Source organism: Chelonoidis abingdonii, chromosome 9 (genome assembly GCF_003597395.2).
Source record: "Chelonoidis abingdonii isolate Lonesome George chromosome 9, CheloAbing_2.0, whole genome shotgun sequence".
NCBI lineage: Eukaryota > Metazoa > Chordata > Testudines > Testudinidae > Chelonoidis > Chelonoidis abingdonii.
The window spans coordinates 66,966,063-66,986,642 of NC_133777.1; the positions used below are offsets into that span (position 1 = coordinate 66,966,063).

The window sequence follows — 20,580 nt, forward strand, 5'->3', positions numbered from 1 at the left end:
AAAAAAAAGAGAGAGATCGCCAGAAAATAGATGTTCCGCAGTCCACCGTCGGACCAATAGCAAAACTTTGAAGTCGACCGAGACAGAGCACTCATCCTTTCCCGTAAATAAAAAAAAAAAAGAAACATAAAAAAAATTCGAATCCTACTCCAGTTTCAGCCGCTCTCCTCCTTGCCTCCCTGACCACAACTCATGATCTGGCTCTACTACGTGAGTTTTGTTACTATCTGCATTTATTTCGCGCCCACCTCTATCCCTCCAGGACCCTCCAGAAGCACTCTTGGCAGAATCGACGCTTTAAAATCAGTACCATAGATATCCACAAGTTCAAGGGGCTAACGGGGTTTATCCCGTACTTTTCTAATGTCCCAATGAAATAGGTTCGACCACCTAGAACTCCGCACTCCACGGCTCTAAAGAAGTTGAAGTCTCGATGTCCTATATATCCAGCCCTGGTCGGGGAGGTTACGCTCTCTCTTGACATGAAAGACGCGACTTTTCATATCCTGTTACCCCACACAGACTACCTATCTTGTAAAGTTTAAGGTGCATAAATCGACTTCCAATCACAGGCCTTCCTTCGGTGCTTCCATTCTGCCCCCCTTCTCACAAAGTGCTTGCTAGTGTGCGACCTTTCTCTCCGTCGCGCTATATTGTTGTCCTCCTTACCTTAAGATACTGGCTAGTTCTCGGACTTCCGAGACCCAGTCGCAGCTCACGAGCCCCATCATGTGAACTTTTTCGAGGTTGGGCTGATTGGTAGATGGGCTATAAATCCTACGCTCGTTGCCCACTTCAAAGAATAGAATTCATCGACTGTGTCTGGACTCCACGCTCGCGGAGCAGCCTCTCCTTGAGCGTCAGCAATAGTCCGCGATATAGAGGAGCCTCAGGCTTCCCGATCGACCTCAGCCCGGGCTCGCCTCGCTCCGCCATATTGGCTGCCTGTGCTTCGTCATTCCGATAGTCATCTGCCAAAGCTCCGCCTTCGCGCCTCCTTCAATACTTGGCTGCCTCTTCCATTTACCAGTGCCGCACAGGGAACACCATATGACCGTCACGGTTCCTCAGAGCGTCTTACGCTCCCCGTGGTTGCAAAACCCTTCTTGGCGTGTCAGCATGCCGTTTCCACCGCAAAACGTTTCTAATGCCCTAACGAGGATCGCCATTTCCTGCGGGTGGGGTTCACATGCGGGTCGCGCACGCCAGGCCGGTCCGCCCAGCTGCTTGTCATTACACTAAACATGTCCGGAGCTACGGGCTATCCCGCCTCGCCCTCAGACCTTCTCACCACCTGCAGGCAATTGTGTTCAGTGCTCACGACAACACCTACCTCTGCATCAACACTTAAAACACGGGAGAACCTCGCTCTCTCCCCTTGTCAGATGGATCCGACTGTGAATCTGTAAGCCCACCCAATGATCATCACCTTCTCCCATGGGGTTCCAAACACGTCTAGCGACACACCCACCATCATCTCTCCCGAATGGCTTCGACTGACATAGCTCATCTCCTTCCGAATGGGGCTTCCCTACAAGACCGCTCCGCTCTCCTCACAACCGGTAAGTCACACGCCCTCACGGTCGCCCGGGGCCGATACGACGCTACCATGTTGGTCGACCCAACCTGCTGGGGATCCTCCCACCCTTCGTTGGGGCACAAGCCTGAAAGCTTCGGGATGACAGGGCCGGATGATTGACGCCCAGGGCCTCCCAGCATTGGCATGACATGGCTGGACCACTTTCAAAGCACCGTTCCCTGCCTCGCCATCAGAGCTAATAACCCAGACACGCAGGCTTTCTCTCCCGACCTGCAATCGCCTCACGCTCACGGCGTGCGCTTCCTACATGTGAGGGCACTGGAAACTACCTGCTAACACCCCATGCATACAGTACTCCTGGAAGCAAAAACCCCCATTAGCTACGACTGTCAAAGGGGAAGAGATTCTCTGCGTGGCTTCAAGCGCAGCAAGGCGGCATGAACCTGCGCGAGTTCTCTATCCCATAATTATGATATATCTCTGCATCTCAGCCGCAGGTCGCACTCTATTCTTGCAGGTACACCTAGCCGCCATCTCGACATTTTCATCCCGGAGAAGGAGCTACTTACCCGTTCTGTCTTCCATCCATGTCTCAGTTCCTCAAGGGGCTGGAGCACTTTTCCGTCAGTTGCGACCCGCCTCCATACCTGGACCTTATTCTGGTCTGTCAAGACTCTGGCCTTCGTCGATACCCTTGGCAACCTGCCCTCTGTATTATGTGAAGCAAGCGGCCCTTGTAGCCATTTACACGGCTAGACAGTTTTCGGAGCTTCTGTTGCTCCTCAATGGTGGACGCCTTAACGAATTCCCAAACCAAAGTGCATTTGCGCCCTACATCCGGCGTTCCTTCCCCACAGTGGTTCATCTTTCTTCAAGCCAGGTGACAATTCCTCCCGATCTTCCCAATCCACAGACATCGTGTAGAGAGCAGCATTCACCGCTGCACACGTATGGCCTCGATCTCACAATTGAACTGCCCCAGACTCTCCGTAAGGCCTCCCAACTCTTTGTCGCCGGTGCAACAGTGAGAAAGGTCAACCCGTTCCCAAAATTCTTCCTGGTCAACGGCATGCATTCGGTCTGCGCTAATCTAAGCTCGCCTCCCAGCCGGTGTTTAAGTGGCACATTCCCTCAGGGTCAGGCCCTCGTTGACTGGCCTTTTTAGCTGAGTGCCTATGCACGAGATTATGCAATCTAAGCTACTGTTTTCGGTACACACTTCACCCAATACGCCTTGGTAACAATCCAGCGACGAGCAGCCCTCTGGCAGCTGCATTCGTTCAGTGTCCAACTCCGACCCACCGCGTAGGTAAGGCTTCGATCACTACTGGAAGGATATACAACGCACTCGAGAACAAAAACAGGTTACGCACCCTTGTAACGTTGTTCTTCGAGAGTGTTGATCATATCATCCACACCTTGCCTCGCCCTTCCCCACTGTTGGACTAGCCGGCAAGAAGGAACTGAGGAGCGGACAGGTCGGCAGGGGTATATATCCGGTGCCGTAGCGGCGCCATGCCAGGGGGCGCCAGCCGACCCGCCTGGTATTGCTAGGGGAAAATTCTTCCGACGAACGTGCACGTGGCGCGCACACACCTACTTGGAATGGATATGAGCAACACATCTCGAAGAACAACAGTTACAAAGGTGAGTAACTGTCTTTTGTCAAATCTGCACTTCTTGAAAAACACAGGAATTTAAAACTAGAATTCTTGCCCTTATAAACAATAATCTCTTCAGCTGTCCTAATAGGAAACTTGTCTTTAGCTAGCTCTTGCTGTCTACAGGATGTCCAGACTTTGGGCAAAAGTATTTTCACAACCTTTATAGATACAGCTGTCATATATAAAATATGAATTCTTTATCCTTATTGACACTTTTTATCCTTAATGTATAAAATTGGGTTTTGAACTGGAATTTGGCCATGCAGCTACTCTGTTCAGCATTGGGAGCATTACTCTAATGTGGAGAGGATCTCCTGTTGCACAGGTGCTTCTACTCCTCCCAAATGCTTCAGGCTTGGAGGGTGTGGCTAGAGGAAAGTGGGCATTGCAGAAGTACATTGCATTAAACCCCAGTGAAGTTTTCAACTCTGTTAGGTCACCAGAGCAGCCTTTATTGTGCCAGCAGTTTCACTCTATCTAGCATAGCTAATGCCTCCCTCACATAGAAAAGACATGATGAACTCTTTACCCTCTTATTCCCCTCTTATATTCTATAATCAGCTTGTTTGGCTGGTCTACTTTTGTTGTTCTCGCTTCTCTTCCATTCCTCCTTAATATGCATGGTGCCACCCTGTTTAATTTTTGACCTGACTATATTACATCTAATGGTGCCAGATGACCTGAATAGATCTCATGACTAAAAATTGTAGTGTGAATGGGACTAACTGTATTCCTGTATCCAACTCTGCATGGGGGTGGGAGGGGAGTGGCAGCAGGGTGTATGTGTGGGGGGAGCTTTGATCCAAACTCTGTGCTGTTGACATACATCTCTCTAGAAAAATGTAGCTCTGATAACTTTACAGTTCCTCTAAGTTTAAAAACCATACTCTATGTATATACTATGAAATGTCTAGGATGAAGCTGTCAGTTTTTAAGTAAACATTCATAAAGTTTTTTAGTTGTAGAGATCAAAACAGTCTGTTTTGTTCTGTGGAAGTCTTGTTTTTGTACTTGTTCATTAAATCTCATTTGTTGCTGCCTTAGGAAATACATAGGTAAGTGAACATATACGTAATACTCCACTGCATGCCTTTCTGAGAAGGGGATGGTAATAACATTAGTAATTTTAAAAGTGTGAAAGGGCTGTTGTTCTTATGACTATTCTTCTATGTCCTTTTCTTTAGCAGATTGTCTAACTAATAAAGGCAGTAAGCTGACATTTTATATCACATGAACTTCTTTTGAACAAGTAAATAGGCCCATTGATTATATCACATTATGAAGTACATACACCTCTACCCCGATATAATGCGACCTGATATAACATGAATTTGGATATAATGCGGTAAAGCAGTGCTCTGGGGAGGCAGGACTGTGCACTCTGGTGGATCAAAGCAAGTTCGATATAACGTGGTTTCACCTATAAGGCGGTAAGATTTTTTTGTCTCCCGAGGACAGCGTTATATCAAGGTAAAGGTGTAGTGTGCAAATTTGAAAACTACTTGGAAGAAGTACTTTTATGATACGGAGTTTTGTAAAAAAAAAATTTTTTTTCCTCCCTTACTTGGTTACTCTCACTTTATCTAATATTACTCCTGGGAGGATTCTGTGTGACTGCGCACCTATAGAAAATGCCCCCCTCCTCCCCCCTAGAGAATTCTTGTGCTTCCCTGCAGAAAACTGCAGGGAAGCAAAGGGAAGCTGTGGGGGGGGGGCGGGGGGCAGGACCTGCTCCAGGCACCAGCATCCCAAGCAGGTGCTTGGGACAGCAATCTGTAAGGGGCAGCAGTCCGTGTGTTTTGTGCCCTCAAGCTGCGCGCCCAGTTGCCACCGTGGACAGCAGGGGCAGTCCGTGTGCCGTTAGGGTGGCTCATGTCTTCCCGCGGTGGCAGCAATTCGACAGCATCTTCTATGTTCAGCTGTCCGCGGTGGCGCAGCTTCTGTCTTCTGGCTGAAGACATAAGCTGCCGCCAAATTGCCGCTGCCGCCGAAACGCGTGTGCCGCCCTAACGGCACACGGACTGCGCCCGCCGTCAGGGGCAGAAATTTGGCGTGCTGCTTGGGGCGGCGAAAACAGTATAGCCGGCCCTGGCTGGGGGATGACTATAGGTGCAGTTTGGAGGGAGGCAACCCTCCCCCCACAAAACATAGGTGAGAGGGCACACAGGATTACGTGCCAGTGCCTTTCTCCTCTCCCCAGCCCCCAATTTCTGCAATGCAGAGTTGCCCAGCTGAAGGATCCTGCCTCTTAGCTCCACTGACTGCAGCTGAATGCCACCTCCTTGGTCCCAGAGCCAGTTGTGCTCTCCTTCTGTGTGCTGGGAACCTTCCTGTTTTCTGTGCAACAGTGAGTGCCTAGGGTGAGGCTGGGTAAGCTTGGGGAGGAAATGAGGGAAGTGGGGGTGAGAGGATGGGGGAAAGGAAGAGGCTGGAATAGGAGAGGGGAATGTGGGAGCGAGGGGAGGAGGATAGGAGATTCGTGGGGGAAAGGCGGAGCCTGGCATGCAGCATCCCATCGGCAGCAGCTGGGGCTCCCCAATTAACCAGGCCCGTCAAACTCTCACTCTGACAAGCCCTACCCCTCTGACGGGCCCCCCATAGCCCCACTCCACTGATCCCCAACCAGCTGTACTTGGACCCCCACCTCATCAAGCCCCAGCACCTGAACCTCCCCACTGAGCCCCCGCACACCCAGACCCCTCGTGCTAAGCCCCAACCACCTTCACCTGGATCCCCTACAGAGTCCCACTGCCCCTGCACCTGGAGCCCCCCATCGAGCCCCCCATCTGTGCATACAGATCTCCCACTGAGCCGTGCATACAGATCTCCCACTGAGCCATCCATACCCAGGGTGCTCCACACCGAAATCTCTCACCTCACACCTAGATCCCCCCCCCCCACACTAAGCCCCTCCTCACTTGGATCCTGCTGGGTTGAGCCTTCCCACCCACACCTAGCGCACCCGGTGTAGAGGGGATGGGCCCCAGGGTGTTTCTGGGGCAGGCCCAGCCCTTCCACTGTCAGGGTCAGGTCCAGCCTCACTGCCGAATCCCTGTACCAGGAAGGTGCGGGCTTCATGGTGAGCTTCCACCTCAATGCAGTCAGTGGCCTGTGCTCCACATGGCCATGCTGGAGCCACACTGACAAATAAAATTAGCAGAATTGTGCAGAATTTTAAAATACTGTGCACATAATTTTTTGGCGCAGAATTCCCTCAGGCCTGGTCTACACTACACGTTTAAATCGATTTAACGCTGTACCCGTCCACACTACAACGCCCTTTATATCGATATAAAGGGCTCTTTAAATCGATTTCTGTACTCCGCCCCGACGAGAGGAGTAGCGCTAAATTTGATATTAACTTATCGGATTACGGTTAGTGTGGACGGAAATTGACGTTTTTGGCCTCCGCGTACTCCACAGTGCACCTAGCGACCGCTCTGACAGCGATGTTCTGAACGTCTTCGATGCAGCGCAAGGGTAAAAACCAGTGCAAATAGCCCGCGAGCTTTTTGAATACAATTTCCTGCCCAGCTTGGAGCTCTGATCAGCACGGTGCGACAGGTTCAAATCCAAAAAGAGCTCCAGCTGACCGTAGGGAATACTATGATCTGTCGCTGTATGGGGAGACAAATCTGTTGTATCAGAGCTCCGTACAGAAGACGAAATGCCAAAGCGTTTGAAAAAAAATCTCCAGGATATCACAGCGCTGCGGTGACAAGCGTAACGGGAAGCAGAGACTCAATGGACGCTCATGGCATGGAAGGGTACTGAGGACTCCAGGCTATCCCACATGTCCACAGCAGTCTCTGAAAAGTATTTGCATTCTTGCTGAGCCCAATGTTTGGTTCAAACACAGTGTCTGGTCGTGGTTCAGGGAACAGCTCCTCAGTTTCTCTCCCCGCCCCCCCACACATGAAAGAAAAGGGAAAGAAATCATTTCTTGACTACTTTCATGTCACCCTATGTGTACTGAATGCTGCTGGTAGACGCGATGCCTGCAGCAGTGAAGAGCAGTATCCGCTCCTCCCCTCCCCTTGCCCGTGGTAGACTGTGCAATTAGGACTAGTAACCTGCCTCATGAATATCTAACATGTTGACATCGAGGCCAACATTGCTGGTTACTCCCAGTAAAGGACAGAACGGCTAATAACCAGCTTCATCATAGCAACTGGGGGCTTCAGCCCCCTCCCTTCCTGTGTAAAGAAAAGATTCTGTACTGCCTGGACTGTCATAGCAGCAGCATGCTGGGTCTCCTCTCCCCCACACCGTTTAATGTCCTGCCTGGACTATCATCACTCCGGAGGCGCCTCCCCCTCATTTTATGTCACTAAACACTCAGTGTTTCTTATTCCTGCATTCTTTATTACTTCATGACACAAATGGGCAGGACACTGCCACGGTATCCGCAGAAGGTTGGGGGAGGAGGGAGCAACGGGTGGGTTGTTGCAGGGGCACCCTCTTGTGAATACTGACACGCGAGCAGCTGGCTCTGATACACGGTCCTCTAATTACACCTTGCCCCTTATTCTAGGCAGGACTGACTCTATTTTTAGAAACATAAGGGAGGGATTGACTCAGTCTCAATGAGTCAATCCCATATTTTTCTTTGCATTGTGCCCCCAGCCGATTTCAGCCAGGGCACTCATGATAGCAGCGGACAGTACAGAGGAGGAGAGATAACCGTCATCTCATTGCCAGTTTTCCTCCGGCAGTAGACGGTACAGAACGACCGGTAACCATCTCTGCTATCATTGCAAAAGCAAGTGAATGCTGCTGTGTAGCGCTGGAGTATCGCCTTCTCTGTCTGCGGCAATCCAGTACACATACGCGTCATCTCATGTCCATTTACGCGTTAGCAGATGGTACAGAACGACTGATAACCATTCTCGCTATCTATGCAAAGCAAACGAATTCTGTGTACACTGGAGTATCACCTCGTCCGTGGCATCCAGTACGCATATGTGATGTGTTAAAAAAAAAAAAAAAAAAAAGAAAAAAAAAAGCTGAACGGGCTCCATGGGTGCCGTGCTATGGTGTCTGCCAGGGCAATCCAGGGAAAAAGGGTGCAAAATGATTGTCTGCCGTTGCTTTCCTGGAGGAAGGAATGACTGACGACATTTACCCAGAACCACCCACGACAATGATTTTTGCCCCATCAGCCACTGGGCTCTCAACCCAGAATTCTAAGGGGCAGGGGAAACTGCGGAAACGATGGGATAGCTACAGAATAGCTACCCACAGTGCAACTCTCCGGAAATCAACGCTAGCCTCGGACCATGGATGCACACTGCCGAATTAATGTGCTTAGTGTGGCCGCGTGCACTCGACTTTATACAATCTGTTTTATAAAACTGGTTTATGTAAAATTGGAATAATCCTGTAGTGTAGACATACCCTGAGTCAGGTACTCCACTGCTGTGTGGGAGACTATCAAAGGCACACCTGCAGCTGCTAAAGAAACAAAAGACAGAGGGTTTTTTTGTCAGTGCACTTACACTCTTGATCCAAATAAGTAACAAGCACATCTTTCTCACTTTCCCTAGGCACTCCCATAGTGCAGTGGTAGCCCTTGGGCTGGGAGGGAGTGAGTTGGGACAAAAGTGGAGGTAGCCATGGGGTATCAGTACCAGCACATAGGCCAGCTGCTGTGCTTTTGTATGCTGCCAGGGCAGACAGTTGTCCAATACAGGCATAACTACGGGCATACCTAGAAATTTTTTCCATGGCACGCACCCCTGAGTGGGGGAGATGGGACGCCCGGAGTGTGTGTGTTGAGACCTGCCCCCACGAGTAGGTGGAAGAAAGGCCCAAGGGAGTATGGGTTGGATCCTGACCCTTGAGTTGGTTACAAAGTGAGCCTGCTCCACACTCAGCTGCAGCTCCAGTCCCACATGGCTGTCTGGGCTCAGCTCCCTTCTCCGGGTGTTGCAACCTGGCACAAGAGGCACAGCACAGCACCAGGTTTGGCCCAGCCAGTCCTCTGTCATGATATGCGGGTGCTGACTGGGCCAGTTTTGGGTAAGTGGCGCTGCAACCCCATCTACCAGATTGCAATGCCACTCATAAATTTGGCCTGGCTGGCTCCCCCATTAGGGGGCCTTGTCAAATCTGAACGGTACTGCAGCCCTGAAGACTACAACGTATGGAGCTAGGAGCCAACCCTAGCCAGTCTCACTGCAGGATCTGCTGCTTTGGGTACCACTGGGAATGGCATGCAAGATCTGTGGTAATCTGGGTTCCGTGAGTCAGCGTTTGTTCAGGGAGGTGTCAAGTTATTTTGTCTTTTTGTTGCTATCTGCTTAGCAAGATGATAGTTTTATTTCTATGCAACTGACAAAGAAACAGTGTTAAGAGATAAGCTATAAGTTCTTCAGAACCGCCTGAGCTCTTCACTTGTTTTTCTGTCTTCAGGAAGTGGATAGTCAGTTGCCATATTGGTTTTTAGTTAAACATGACTTCCATAAAAAAAATTATATATATAATATGCAAGAATCTCCTTCCTGTGCTGTTCTGTCTTTATTTATGAGACATTTTAACTCTCCTGCCAGACTAAGTTAGTTATTTTTTGTCCATTGGATAACCTCAGCCTTTTAGCTGATCATGGCTTATTTGGTGAGTCAGGTGACGTCTCATTTCAGGAGAGTTACCTTTGAAAAGGGTTTTGTTTTCTCTGAGTGCGAAACTGGATATTCAGCTTGCAGATTTACAGTTCCATAGCAGCCAGAAATAGAGGAGTGGATAAAAGTAGCACCAACAGGGATTCTCTTATTTTTACTATAAATTAGTGCTAGTTGCTCCTAGATTTAGATCAGCAGTCAGGAATTAATTCTACCTAAATTCGGTGCATTCTACCTAAATTCGGTGCTATGTGTGCACTTGAGGGGATTATGCATTACTTCCTATCACAGTACTTGACAGACTGCACAGTCAAAGTAGGGGTGTGCCTAGCAGCCTTAGTCTTGGGTTGAGGATAAAATGAATGACTTGGGTTGAGGATAAAATGAATGACATTGAGCTACATGCAGTATGGCATGCGTTTATATGGATTTTATTGCTAGGGCTGTAACCTTACTTTTAAGGTAATGTCTATTTTTAAGTGGAGAAGCGGACAATACAGTAGGTGAAACTTTCAAAATTATTTCTGAATGGGAAAGTTAATTTTAAAAGCAGATTTCTAACAACTAATTGCAAGTCATGATAGCCATACAAATGCTTGTTTAGATAACCTTGTACCCAATCTCGATTATCCTTATGAGAAATCCAATAAAGATGAAGAAGAAAAATTGCCAGGGGTTTGTCCCCTTTAGAAACAGATGGTGGGATTTCAAAAGCACTTTAGTGAGTTAGATGTCCCCCTTCAGTTGCAAGCCAAATGTTCATTGGCATATCTGTCATGGCCTATAATCAGCTGTTTTAGATGTGCTTTAAATGTTAAATCCTTTAGAATGTGCAGAGGTTTAGTAAATACACTTGAAAGAAAATAAGTATAGTGTGCCCTCTGAAACTGGAAATTAGGACCATGAGGATTTCTGGTAGTGCACTGTAAGCAGAGAACTGTTTAGCAGTTGCTGATGTTATCAGCTCTACTGTGAGAAGTGTAGAACTTGGGTCGTGGCAGATAGGTGGAGGAACTGAATCTAACTTGCAGTAACTTAGACATGAGCATCAGAGGATGAATATTAGGTATTTTACATTTATAGCTTCAGAAGTATTCAAATAGTGCTCTTGTGATAGGCATGCCAAACATAAATGACTTAATGATAACACGTTTCTATTTCCATTCCCTTGTTGACAGTTGTTAATCTGCTCAAGTCAGCAGACAGCAAATTCCTCACTGTGGAGATAGAGAAGGCCTTTTGTGACATTTTTTTTAAAAAAAAAAAATAGGAAAGGCAATAAATCTGCAAATGGAACCCCCTGAGTCTAACTAAAGTTGGACTAAGTTAATTCCTACAACTTGCTCTTCTATTACTAGTGTTTCAACAGACCAAGTCCATTATTAATTAGCACTGTAGACATGAATGACATTCTACAAAAAAAAATGGGGACCCTGTGGTAAAGAGTTTATACATTAAAATCTCAGTTCTACAAAGATTTAAGCATGTCCTTACCTTTATTTACTGGGAGTGGCAATGTGTAAAGTTAAGGACATGCTTAAATCTTTGCTGGATTGGGGCCAAAATTAAGACCAGGACAAGAACAGAGCACTGGGATTAAGAGAAGATGAGGATTGAAATAGAAGATAACAGCAGTTGAGGTGAGGATGTAGGAAGTTTAGTGCTCATGTCATGAAGATTACATAATTTTGGGGTTTTAGTTGAAACTTATGACTGAAAGCCTCATTGAACAGGTGGGTTTTGAAAAAGGATTTAAGAGTGTGGAAGCATGGCAGACAAAAGCAGGAAGGCTACTCAGGGAGTGATACAGTAAATGAAAGAGGGTACAGAGGAGGCAGTAGGAAATGAATATGAAGGATATAGTCAAACAGCTTGGGTTGAGCAAAAAGTACGGGAGCATAGAGTTGAGAATTAAGGATTTTGGCTAAATAGATGGTAAAGTGTGACTACTGTTTATCTGGCAAAACTTGCTTGTTTCATTGTTACATCATCCCCTTTAATCTGTTTAATCGGTTTTGTCACAAATGAAGATTGTGAGCTCTTTGGGGCAAGGAATGCATGTTACTTTGTGTCTTTACAGTGCTTAGCACAATGGGTCTTGATCCCTCATTCTGGGCCTCTAGATATTACTGTAATAATAAAGAATAAGACACGGAGAGCCTAGAAGTCATAAATGAGAGGCTTGAATTTGATCCAGGAGCCCTTATAAAATGAGCAAAAGAATTTTTCCAAAGTCTGAATTTTTTTTAACTTAATACTTTCTCTTGGTAATCTGGAGATAAGAAACTGAGTGGTCGAGAACTTAATTTTTCCTTTTTTGCTTCCCCACCACTCCATATTTACTATTGATGATCAAGGGTCGTGTGTGGCCTGCGCTACCAAGTTAGGTCAAAGTAAGCTGTCCTGCATTGACTTAGTTGAGCACGTGTCTACACTTACATTTGTCATCCCCCAACATACCGTGACCTGTTATGCCACTTCCCCGAGCTGCGTTACTTAGGTTGACCCTAGTAGTATTCCAGCAGCTGTTCCACAATGCCCAACGCGGACTGCTCTGGTCACAATTGTGAACTCCTCTGCTCAGAGGTCACAGAGGCCATTAGCAGTTCTCCATTGTTGTGTGCCCAGATGACCATGCTGACTACGTGCTCCAGATTGGAGTAAACTGGAGACATTGGATCTCCTGGGCCTGCAGGGAAAAGAGGCTGTGCAAGCACAGCTACGGACCAGCCATAGAAATGTGGATATCTATGAGTAGATTGCATGGGGGATGCAAGAGAAGGAATATGACAGGGAAACAACAGCAGTGTTGTGTGAAAGTGAAGCAACTGCATCAGGCACTTCAGAAGGCCAGGGAGGCCAACAGTAGATCCAGTGCTGAGGCACAAGCTTACTGCTTTTATAAAGAGCTCCATTTTGAGGAAACCCCAGTACTACCCTGCAGACCACTGTGGATACCTCCAAGGAGCTTGAGTCACAGGCCCCTGGCATGAAGAGCAAGGATGAGGAGAATGGGGAAACATGACTTAAGGGATAGCGCGGGGGGGGGGGGTCCTCTAATGTCACAATCTAGGACCTGTTTGAGATTCTGCCATAGTCCAGTGCATTCTGGTATTTGAGCATTGGTGAACCCAATGTAAGGGAAGAAACTTTGGGTAAGTGTGTAATTGTGTTTCCCATTACACTGATGTATTGATGGCACCCCCAAGTTAACAGGACACAGCTACTGACCTTTCATTAATTTATTTGTACTAGAAGAGGTAGCAGTATAACAGAGAGGTAGTGTTGTTTGCTTTTTGTTCCCGTGTAGAGTTTAGGCAAAGGGGCAGGGGGGAGCATGTGGAGCAGTTTGTTTACATACACAGGAGTGTCCCTTGAATCCTCCTGAGAGATCTCTATGAAACTTTCATGGAGGTACTCTGCAGTCTCTCCTGAAAGTTTCTAGGGATGGCAGCCTTATTTCTTCCTCCATGATAGGATGCTTTCCCATGCCAGTCATTAATAACTTCAGCAGACACCATTGCAGAGCACAGGGTAGCAGCATATGGTTCCAGGCAACTTCAGGATGCCAGCAGCAGCTGTGCTCTCTACTTTTGTTACATTCATAAGTGAGAAATGGGCTAAACTCTCACTGCCTGTAGAAAATGGTGCCGGTATTCAATGCCATTGCCCTATACTCATAGTTCATGCAACTGAGCAGTTCCCTCCTCATTTTTCTCATCCGTGACAGGCCATATTCACTAGTCCTGTGAGTGACACCATGCACATGCACTCAGAGGCAGAATTGTCGATAAAAATGTCTTGTTTAAAATGTAGTGGAGCAAGGGAAGGGAGTTGTGAATCTTAACTTCAACTTTATGTTTTGATTATACTGACAATGGTATCTCTGTATCTTTTTATCTGCTGCTGTTGCAGCCTTGCGGGGTTCAACCTGTACACGCTGGGAATACTTGAGCCATCATTACTACTTCACAACATATGCTGCAGAATGCTTAGCAGTTCAGAAAGCACCCCCTTACTTGTTATTGTACAGTGTGACTCAGCTCATAGGATCAGTGACAAACAGTGTACTATTCATAAATATATAGCAAGCACTACAAAATTAATAGGTGCAATGACAGTGTTATATTCATAATGTGCATCAAGCACCACACAATTCCTAACAGGTCCCAAAACAGCAGGTCCAGGTGGAGCACAGTACATCACAATGCATTACTGTGGCTCACTGTTTAAGTGGTCTTTTGAAGCCTCCCTGAACTGTGTAACTCCCCACTGAGCTCTTCTAATAGCATTTGTGTCTGGCTGTTGAAACTCAGCAGATAGCCGATCCACCTCTGCCCTCTACTGTGGCGGCAAATTTTTCTCCTTTGCTTTACAGATGACATGTGGGACACAGCAGGCAGCTATAACCATTGGATCTCAGAGGGAAAAAAAGCATCCCAATCTTGTGAATAAACGATGACAACATCCCTTCAATCTACCAAAAGCACATTCAGCTGTTATTCTGCAGCTGCTGAACCAGTAGTTGTATCTTTTCTTGGTGCTGTCAAGGTGGTCAGTGTACAGTTTCCTGAGCCAGGGGAGCAAGGGTTAGGCTAGGTCACTTTTAACAATTTTAACATTGCCGATGGTAATCCGCTGGTTGGAAAAGAAAGGCCCTGCTTGTAGCTTTCTGAACAGTCCTTTGTTCTTAAAGATGCAAGTGTCATGCACCTTCCCAGCCAAAATTGATGTTGGTGAAGTGTTCAAGATGATCCTCCAACACTTGCATAACTATAGAAAATAACCTTTTCTAGTAATGTACTCTGTGGCAAAGCAGTCTGGTGTCAAAATAGGGATATGTCTGGCATCTATTGCTGCACTGCAATTCAGGAAACCCATTATGGCAAATCAATCTGTTCTATCCTGCACATTGCTGAGAGTCCCAGTCCCGTGTAGCAGGAGGTTAACAGCCCTGAATGCTCGCATGATGATAGCCTCCACAGTGGATTTTCCAACTCCAAAATGACTTCCTGCTTACTGGTAACAATCCAGCGTTGCAACTTTCCGTGGTTCAATTGCCACTCACTTCTCCACTGTTGGTGCAGCTCTTATGTTGGTGTCCCTATGCGGGAGGATTGGGGTGAGCTTAGCACACAGATCTAGGAATATGGCCTTGCACATCTGAAAGTTTTTGCAGCCACATTCTTGTCATCCCAAGCTTGCATTATGATGCGATCCCACCAATCAGGGTTCATTTCTGGGTCCCAGAAGCAGCAGTCCAACATCTGCAGCCACTCCATGAATATTGCCAACAACCTTGAATTGGTTCTGGCAATGTCCCACAGCAATTTGTTCTCCAAGAAATTGTCATGTTCCACACTGATTCGTTTCTTCATACAACTCTGCAAATACCAAAAGAATGTGCATCCTGTGCCTGCAGTACTTGTGACGAGAGTGCAGACCTGTGCAGGCTCCATGATTCTGACAGAAATGAAAGAGAGCGAAGAAAGCTGTGTGGGTTTGTGGGATTTCTAAAACAGTCGTGAAAATTATGGGATATAGATCACATTAGGGGATGGAGAGAATTGCATGATGAGAATTTGACCCTTTGCTGCCCATCATTCCAGCATGACTTTTTTCTGTCGTACCATTCATTGCCAAAAATTCCCAAAATACAGTGTGTTGGATGGTGGTGATTGCACTTTGGGATACCTGCACCATGCATGGACACATTCACTGACGTGTGTATGCACAGCGTCGAAGCAAGGAGCAAAGTATGCATGTGCGCAAGTGATATACCAACTGCAGCAGCTTTATGCCAATTGTAACTTGTGTCGGAAAAAATTCATAGTGTAGATATGCCCTCTGAAATAAAAGGTAAAAACATAGCAAACAAAAACTCAGTTTTTGGGAAATAATTAGCCTTAGAGGAGCAATTCTGTAGCTGCTATCGTTTAACTTGCTGAGAAATCTTAAAGAGCTCTTCATTTTTAATGAAGCTGTTAGTTACTATACTTAAGTTTTTGATCATTTAACCTTGACATTTTTTACTTTTTAAAAACAAAACAAAACAAAAAAACCCCAAATTAATGCCCATTTTGGAATTTTGCTCATCCAACACTCGTCCTTCTGGAATCATTGAACAACTTACGTTGTGTGACCCCAGAAAGTCTTATCTCATAGTGTGAGCTCAATTATGAAAGCGATCTATAAACCTCTTTTAAAACTTTAGTTCCCTGCAACTATTTAATGGGTCGCGTACTCATTAAGATGAATATTGGGAGCATGACTCTTCTCACTATGGGGGAGCCATTGCAATGCCATAGTTAAGGTTGCATTCTGTTTTTAACTTCAAGTGGAAGTTCAGTCTTATAAATGAAAAATGCAGTGGATCTGCCCCAGATCTGCACACAGTCTAAGTTAAACTTTTAATTTTAAGGAATATAAAAATAATAGCTGGGATAATTTGAATTCTAGCCCAATTAAAAATTGGGTCAAAAATTCACTGTCTGATTTTTTTCCCCCCTTCAATCTTAAACTACAAAATGTAAAACTTTTAAATAAAATTAATCATGTCATGTGTCACAACTAAGGCTGTCAAGCGATTAAAAAATTAATTGCGATTAATTGCGCTGTTAATAATTGAATACCATTTATTAAATATTTTGGATATTTTCTACGTTTTCAAATATATTGATTTCTATTACAACACAGAATATAAAGTGAGCACTGTACACTTTGTATTTTTTTATTACAAATATTTGCATTGTAAAAAAAAATGCTATTGTTCAATTCACCTAATACAAGTACTGTAGTGCAATCTCTTTATCAGCAAAGTTGAACTTACAAATGTAGAATTATGTACAAAAAAGCTCCTGCATTCAAATATAAAACCTCAGGGCTTACAGGTCCAGTCAGTCCTACTTGTTGTTCAGCCAATTGCTCATAGAAACAAGTTTGTTTACATTTGCAGAAGATAATGTTGCCTGCTGCTTGTTTACAGTGTCATCTGAAAGTGAGAACAAACGTTTGTAGCCAGCGTCACGAGATATTTAAATGCCAGATATGCTAAAACTTCATATGTCCCTTCATGCTTCAACCACCATTCCAGGGGACATTGGTCCATGCTAATGACGGGTTCTGTTCGATCACAGTCCAAAGCAGGGTGGATTGAAGCATGTTCATTTTCATTACGTGAGTCAGATGCCAACAGCAGAAGGTTGATTTTTCTCTTTTGGTGGTTTGGGTTCTGCAGTTTCCACATCGGAGTGGTGTTCTTTTCAGACTTCTGAAAACATGCACTGTAGCTCGTCCCTCTCAGATTTTGGAAGGCACTTCAGATTCTTAAATCTTGGGTCAAGTGCTGTAGCTATCTTTAGAAATGTCACAATGGTAACTTCTTTGCGTTTTTTTCAGATCTGCAGTGAAAGCGTTCTTAAAATGAACAACATGTGCTGGGTCATCATCCGAGACTGCTATAACATGAAATTTATGGCAGAATGCAGGTAAAACAGAGCAGGGAACGTAAAATTCTCCCCCAAGGAGTTCAGTAACAAATTTAATAAACACATTTTTTAATGAGTGCCATCATCATAGAAGCATGTCCTCTGGAATGGTGGCCAAAGCATGAAAGGGCATACGAATGTGTAGCATATCTGGCACGTAAATACCTTGCAATACCCAGGGTTGTGAGTTCAATCCTTGAGGGATTCCATTTAGGGAACTGGGGTAGAAATCTGTCTGGAGATTGGCCCTGCTTTGAGCAGGGGGTTGGACTAGATGATCTCCTGAGGTCCCTTCCAACCCTGATATTTTACGAAATACCAGCTACAAAAGTGTGAAGCAAATGCCTGTTCTCACTTTCAGGTGACATTGTAAACAAGAAGAAGGCAGCATTATTTCCTGTAAATGCAAACAAACTTGTTTGTCTGAGCAATTGGCTGAGCAAGAAGTAGGACTGAGTGGATTTGTAGGCTCTGAAGTTTTACAGTTTTTGTTTTTTGAGGGCAGTTATGTAAGGAAAAAAATCTACATTTGTAAATTTCACTTTCATGATAGAGCTTACACTACAGTACTTGTATGAGGTGAATTGAAAAATACTATTTCTCCATCATTTTTACAGTGTGAATATTTATTATAATTCTTGGGTTTCAGTTACAACACAGAATACAATATACACCTCTACCCCGATATAATGCCACCCGATATAACCAAGAATTCGGATATAACGCAGTAAAGCAGTGCTCCAGGGGCCGGGGCTGCGCGCTGCGACGGATCAAATCAAGTTCGATATAACGCGGTTTCATCTATAACGTGGTAAGATTTTTTTGGCTCCAGAGGACAGCATTACCTCGAGGTAGATGTGTATGTGAAAATGTGGAAAAACATCCAAAATATTTAATACATTTCAATTGGTATTCTATTTAACAGTGTGATTAAAATTGCGGTTAACTGTGATTCATTTTTATCACGATTAATTTTTTTAGTTAATCACATGAGTTAACTGCGATTAATCGACAGCCCTAGTCACAACTGAATTTTATGCACTGTAATTAACTGGAGAATACTTTCCACAACAGCTACTTCAGCTCACTAATGCAGTAGCAGAAGCTTTTAAAAATGGTTTAGGAGATGAATATAAAACTGCCTTCTGATGTATTTTTCTCAAAGTCAGGTGGCACTTGGGTATTTCATCAGAGAAAATGTTTGACAAAATAATGGTTACTTTTGTCAAAGGCCAGGATCTCTGTGAAACTGTTCATCACCAAATCTCCTGAACCGGCTTTAACAGTTTTCTGAACAACAGGTTTGTCAACAAACCATTCACTGTTGCTTTGACAAAGATTCTTTTCTGTGTTTAAAGGAGCCGTTGTGATGTTGACGTTCCTGGTCTTGGTTAAATTGTTGATTTGGAGTGAGCTCTGCCTGTGAATCAGTTGAACAGTAGAACAGGTTGAATATTTTCTTTTTTCTTTTCTTTTTTCTTTTCTTAAAATGACTTTTTAATGAGAACATTGAAAAAAACCTAATTGTGAAAATTCTGTTTCAGGAGCAAGGCTGTTTTTTGATGGAAAATATTTTTATGTGAAAAAACAGCTGCACTGGTCTGCTGATTCATGAGCAGAGGTCTTAAGCTAATTGTGTACAGTTTAATGAAGAACAGAGTCTTCAGTATAGCAATGGCTTCTTTCATGCAGGACAGAATCTTCATTTGCTCCTGAACTAGTTGGGTTCTTCGATAAAAGTCTTGTCTAAACACGAAAGTGGCAGTGGTTTAACTTAAAACTGACACTTTTAAAAAAAATGATTAAGTTTAAACGTAAAGCTGGTACAATTTTCTTGTGTAGATGAGGCCAATGGTTCTGTTCTCTGTAAAAGAAATAACTAGTAAAGAGTTGGGAAATTAAAAAAAAAAAAAAAAAAGCACAGCACATCCTCATACAAAACTAAAAAACAAGAAATGAAAAGTTAAGGCTGTCAGCTTCAGTTTGATTTACTCTTTTCCCCAGAGACACACACCTTAACACCGGCATAATCACCATACAGTGCAGACCACAAACATAGCTCTACCCAAGTAGTGTTGGTAGGCTTCCAACACCCCGTTGCCAAACCTGCAAAACCTTGTAAACTTGTGCGTCTTTGGATGGGACAGTGAGGGTGGAGGGGGAAGGAGTCTGGTCTGGTTTGTGATAGAGGTGGGTGGACTTATTTTGTGTTAGGGGGCACTGAAAGGCTGGCATCCCTACTAGGGCAAAGTTCAGATTGCGGTATGTGATGGATGTGTGCTAGTAATGAGGTGTGTGCCTTTGGCAGAGGAAATATACTGTTGGAAACCTTAACTTCATTTAAAGAAAAAAGTAGAAAGTGTAGAGCAAATTTAACTGACACACAACCCTGTGTGTGCGTACATATTCATTAAATGAAATTCACTGGTGCTGGAAATAACACAAATCAGTCATACTTCATTTGTGATCTTTCACCAGATATTGACTACAACTCATATTTTCAATATGGTCTAACAATTGTTTGAGTTTGACTGTGAAAGATCCAGAGTTGCAATATTCTGCTATTATCTCTATTCTTCACTTATTTCTGCCGATGTGTCTTCCTTCAAAATGTGATGCCCTTTGCATCATTTCTGTTATGAAATGAAACATAGGATCAGTTAACTGATTTTATTTCTTTTAACTAAATGATTTATGTATATGCATGGAGATTTTTCTATATTCTATCTATACGTGAATTATTTGTACTCTTTTTGCTGCTGACAGTTAGCTATATGTTTGTTCATCTGCATATTACTTGTCCTCAGAATAAGGAAAGAGCGTTTAAAAGGTTGAGCCTTGATCAATGAAACAATCAAATGAACCACATCTCTTAAAATAGAGACTCGAGCCAGTAGTGCTGAGTATATATTACACATTTGTTTTTAGGTGAGTTAGTGAGGTATTTGTTATCTAATCATGCACAGTTGATATTTATTCAGGCATTGAACCCCACCACTGCTCTGGAAACAAAGTATGATGGTTTTACAGTATGGTTACACTGAAGCACTGTGTATAAATAAAGCATCATATAATGATGGTGTCACTGGTTAACATAGCTTTTTCTAGTCTTAGGCTACGTCTACACTGCACGATTATTTCGAAGTAGTTTAAACCGATATTACGAAACCGATGTTATAAAATCGGTTTTGCGCGTCCACAATGCGATCACAAAATCGATTGCTTGTGTCCATGGTCCAAGGCTACCATCGATTTCAGGAGCGGTGCAC

General features: G+C 44.6%; 1 protein-coding gene across 7 annotated transcripts in view; it reads left to right on the forward strand.

Annotated features, from left to right (window-relative positions):
• The window catches only part of TRPM7 (transient receptor potential cation channel subfamily M member 7), a 146,286-nt gene that overhangs the window by 15,877 nt on the left and 109,829 nt on the right, over window positions 1-20,580 (forward strand). For 5 of the 7 annotated variants that reach the window (XR_012656560.1, XR_012656561.1, XM_075069662.1 and 2 more), the window contains exon 2: window positions 17,223-17,311. The exons of the other annotated variants lie outside the window; for them this stretch is intronic. Coding sequence is in view for 3 of the 5 variants with exons in the window: in XM_075069662.1 (XP_074925763.1) it covers window positions 17,306-17,311 (6 nt within the window). In the remaining 2 variants the exon portion in view is untranslated. The remainder of the gene's footprint in view (window positions 1-17,222; window positions 17,312-20,580) is intronic. 7 annotated transcript variants of the gene reach the window in all.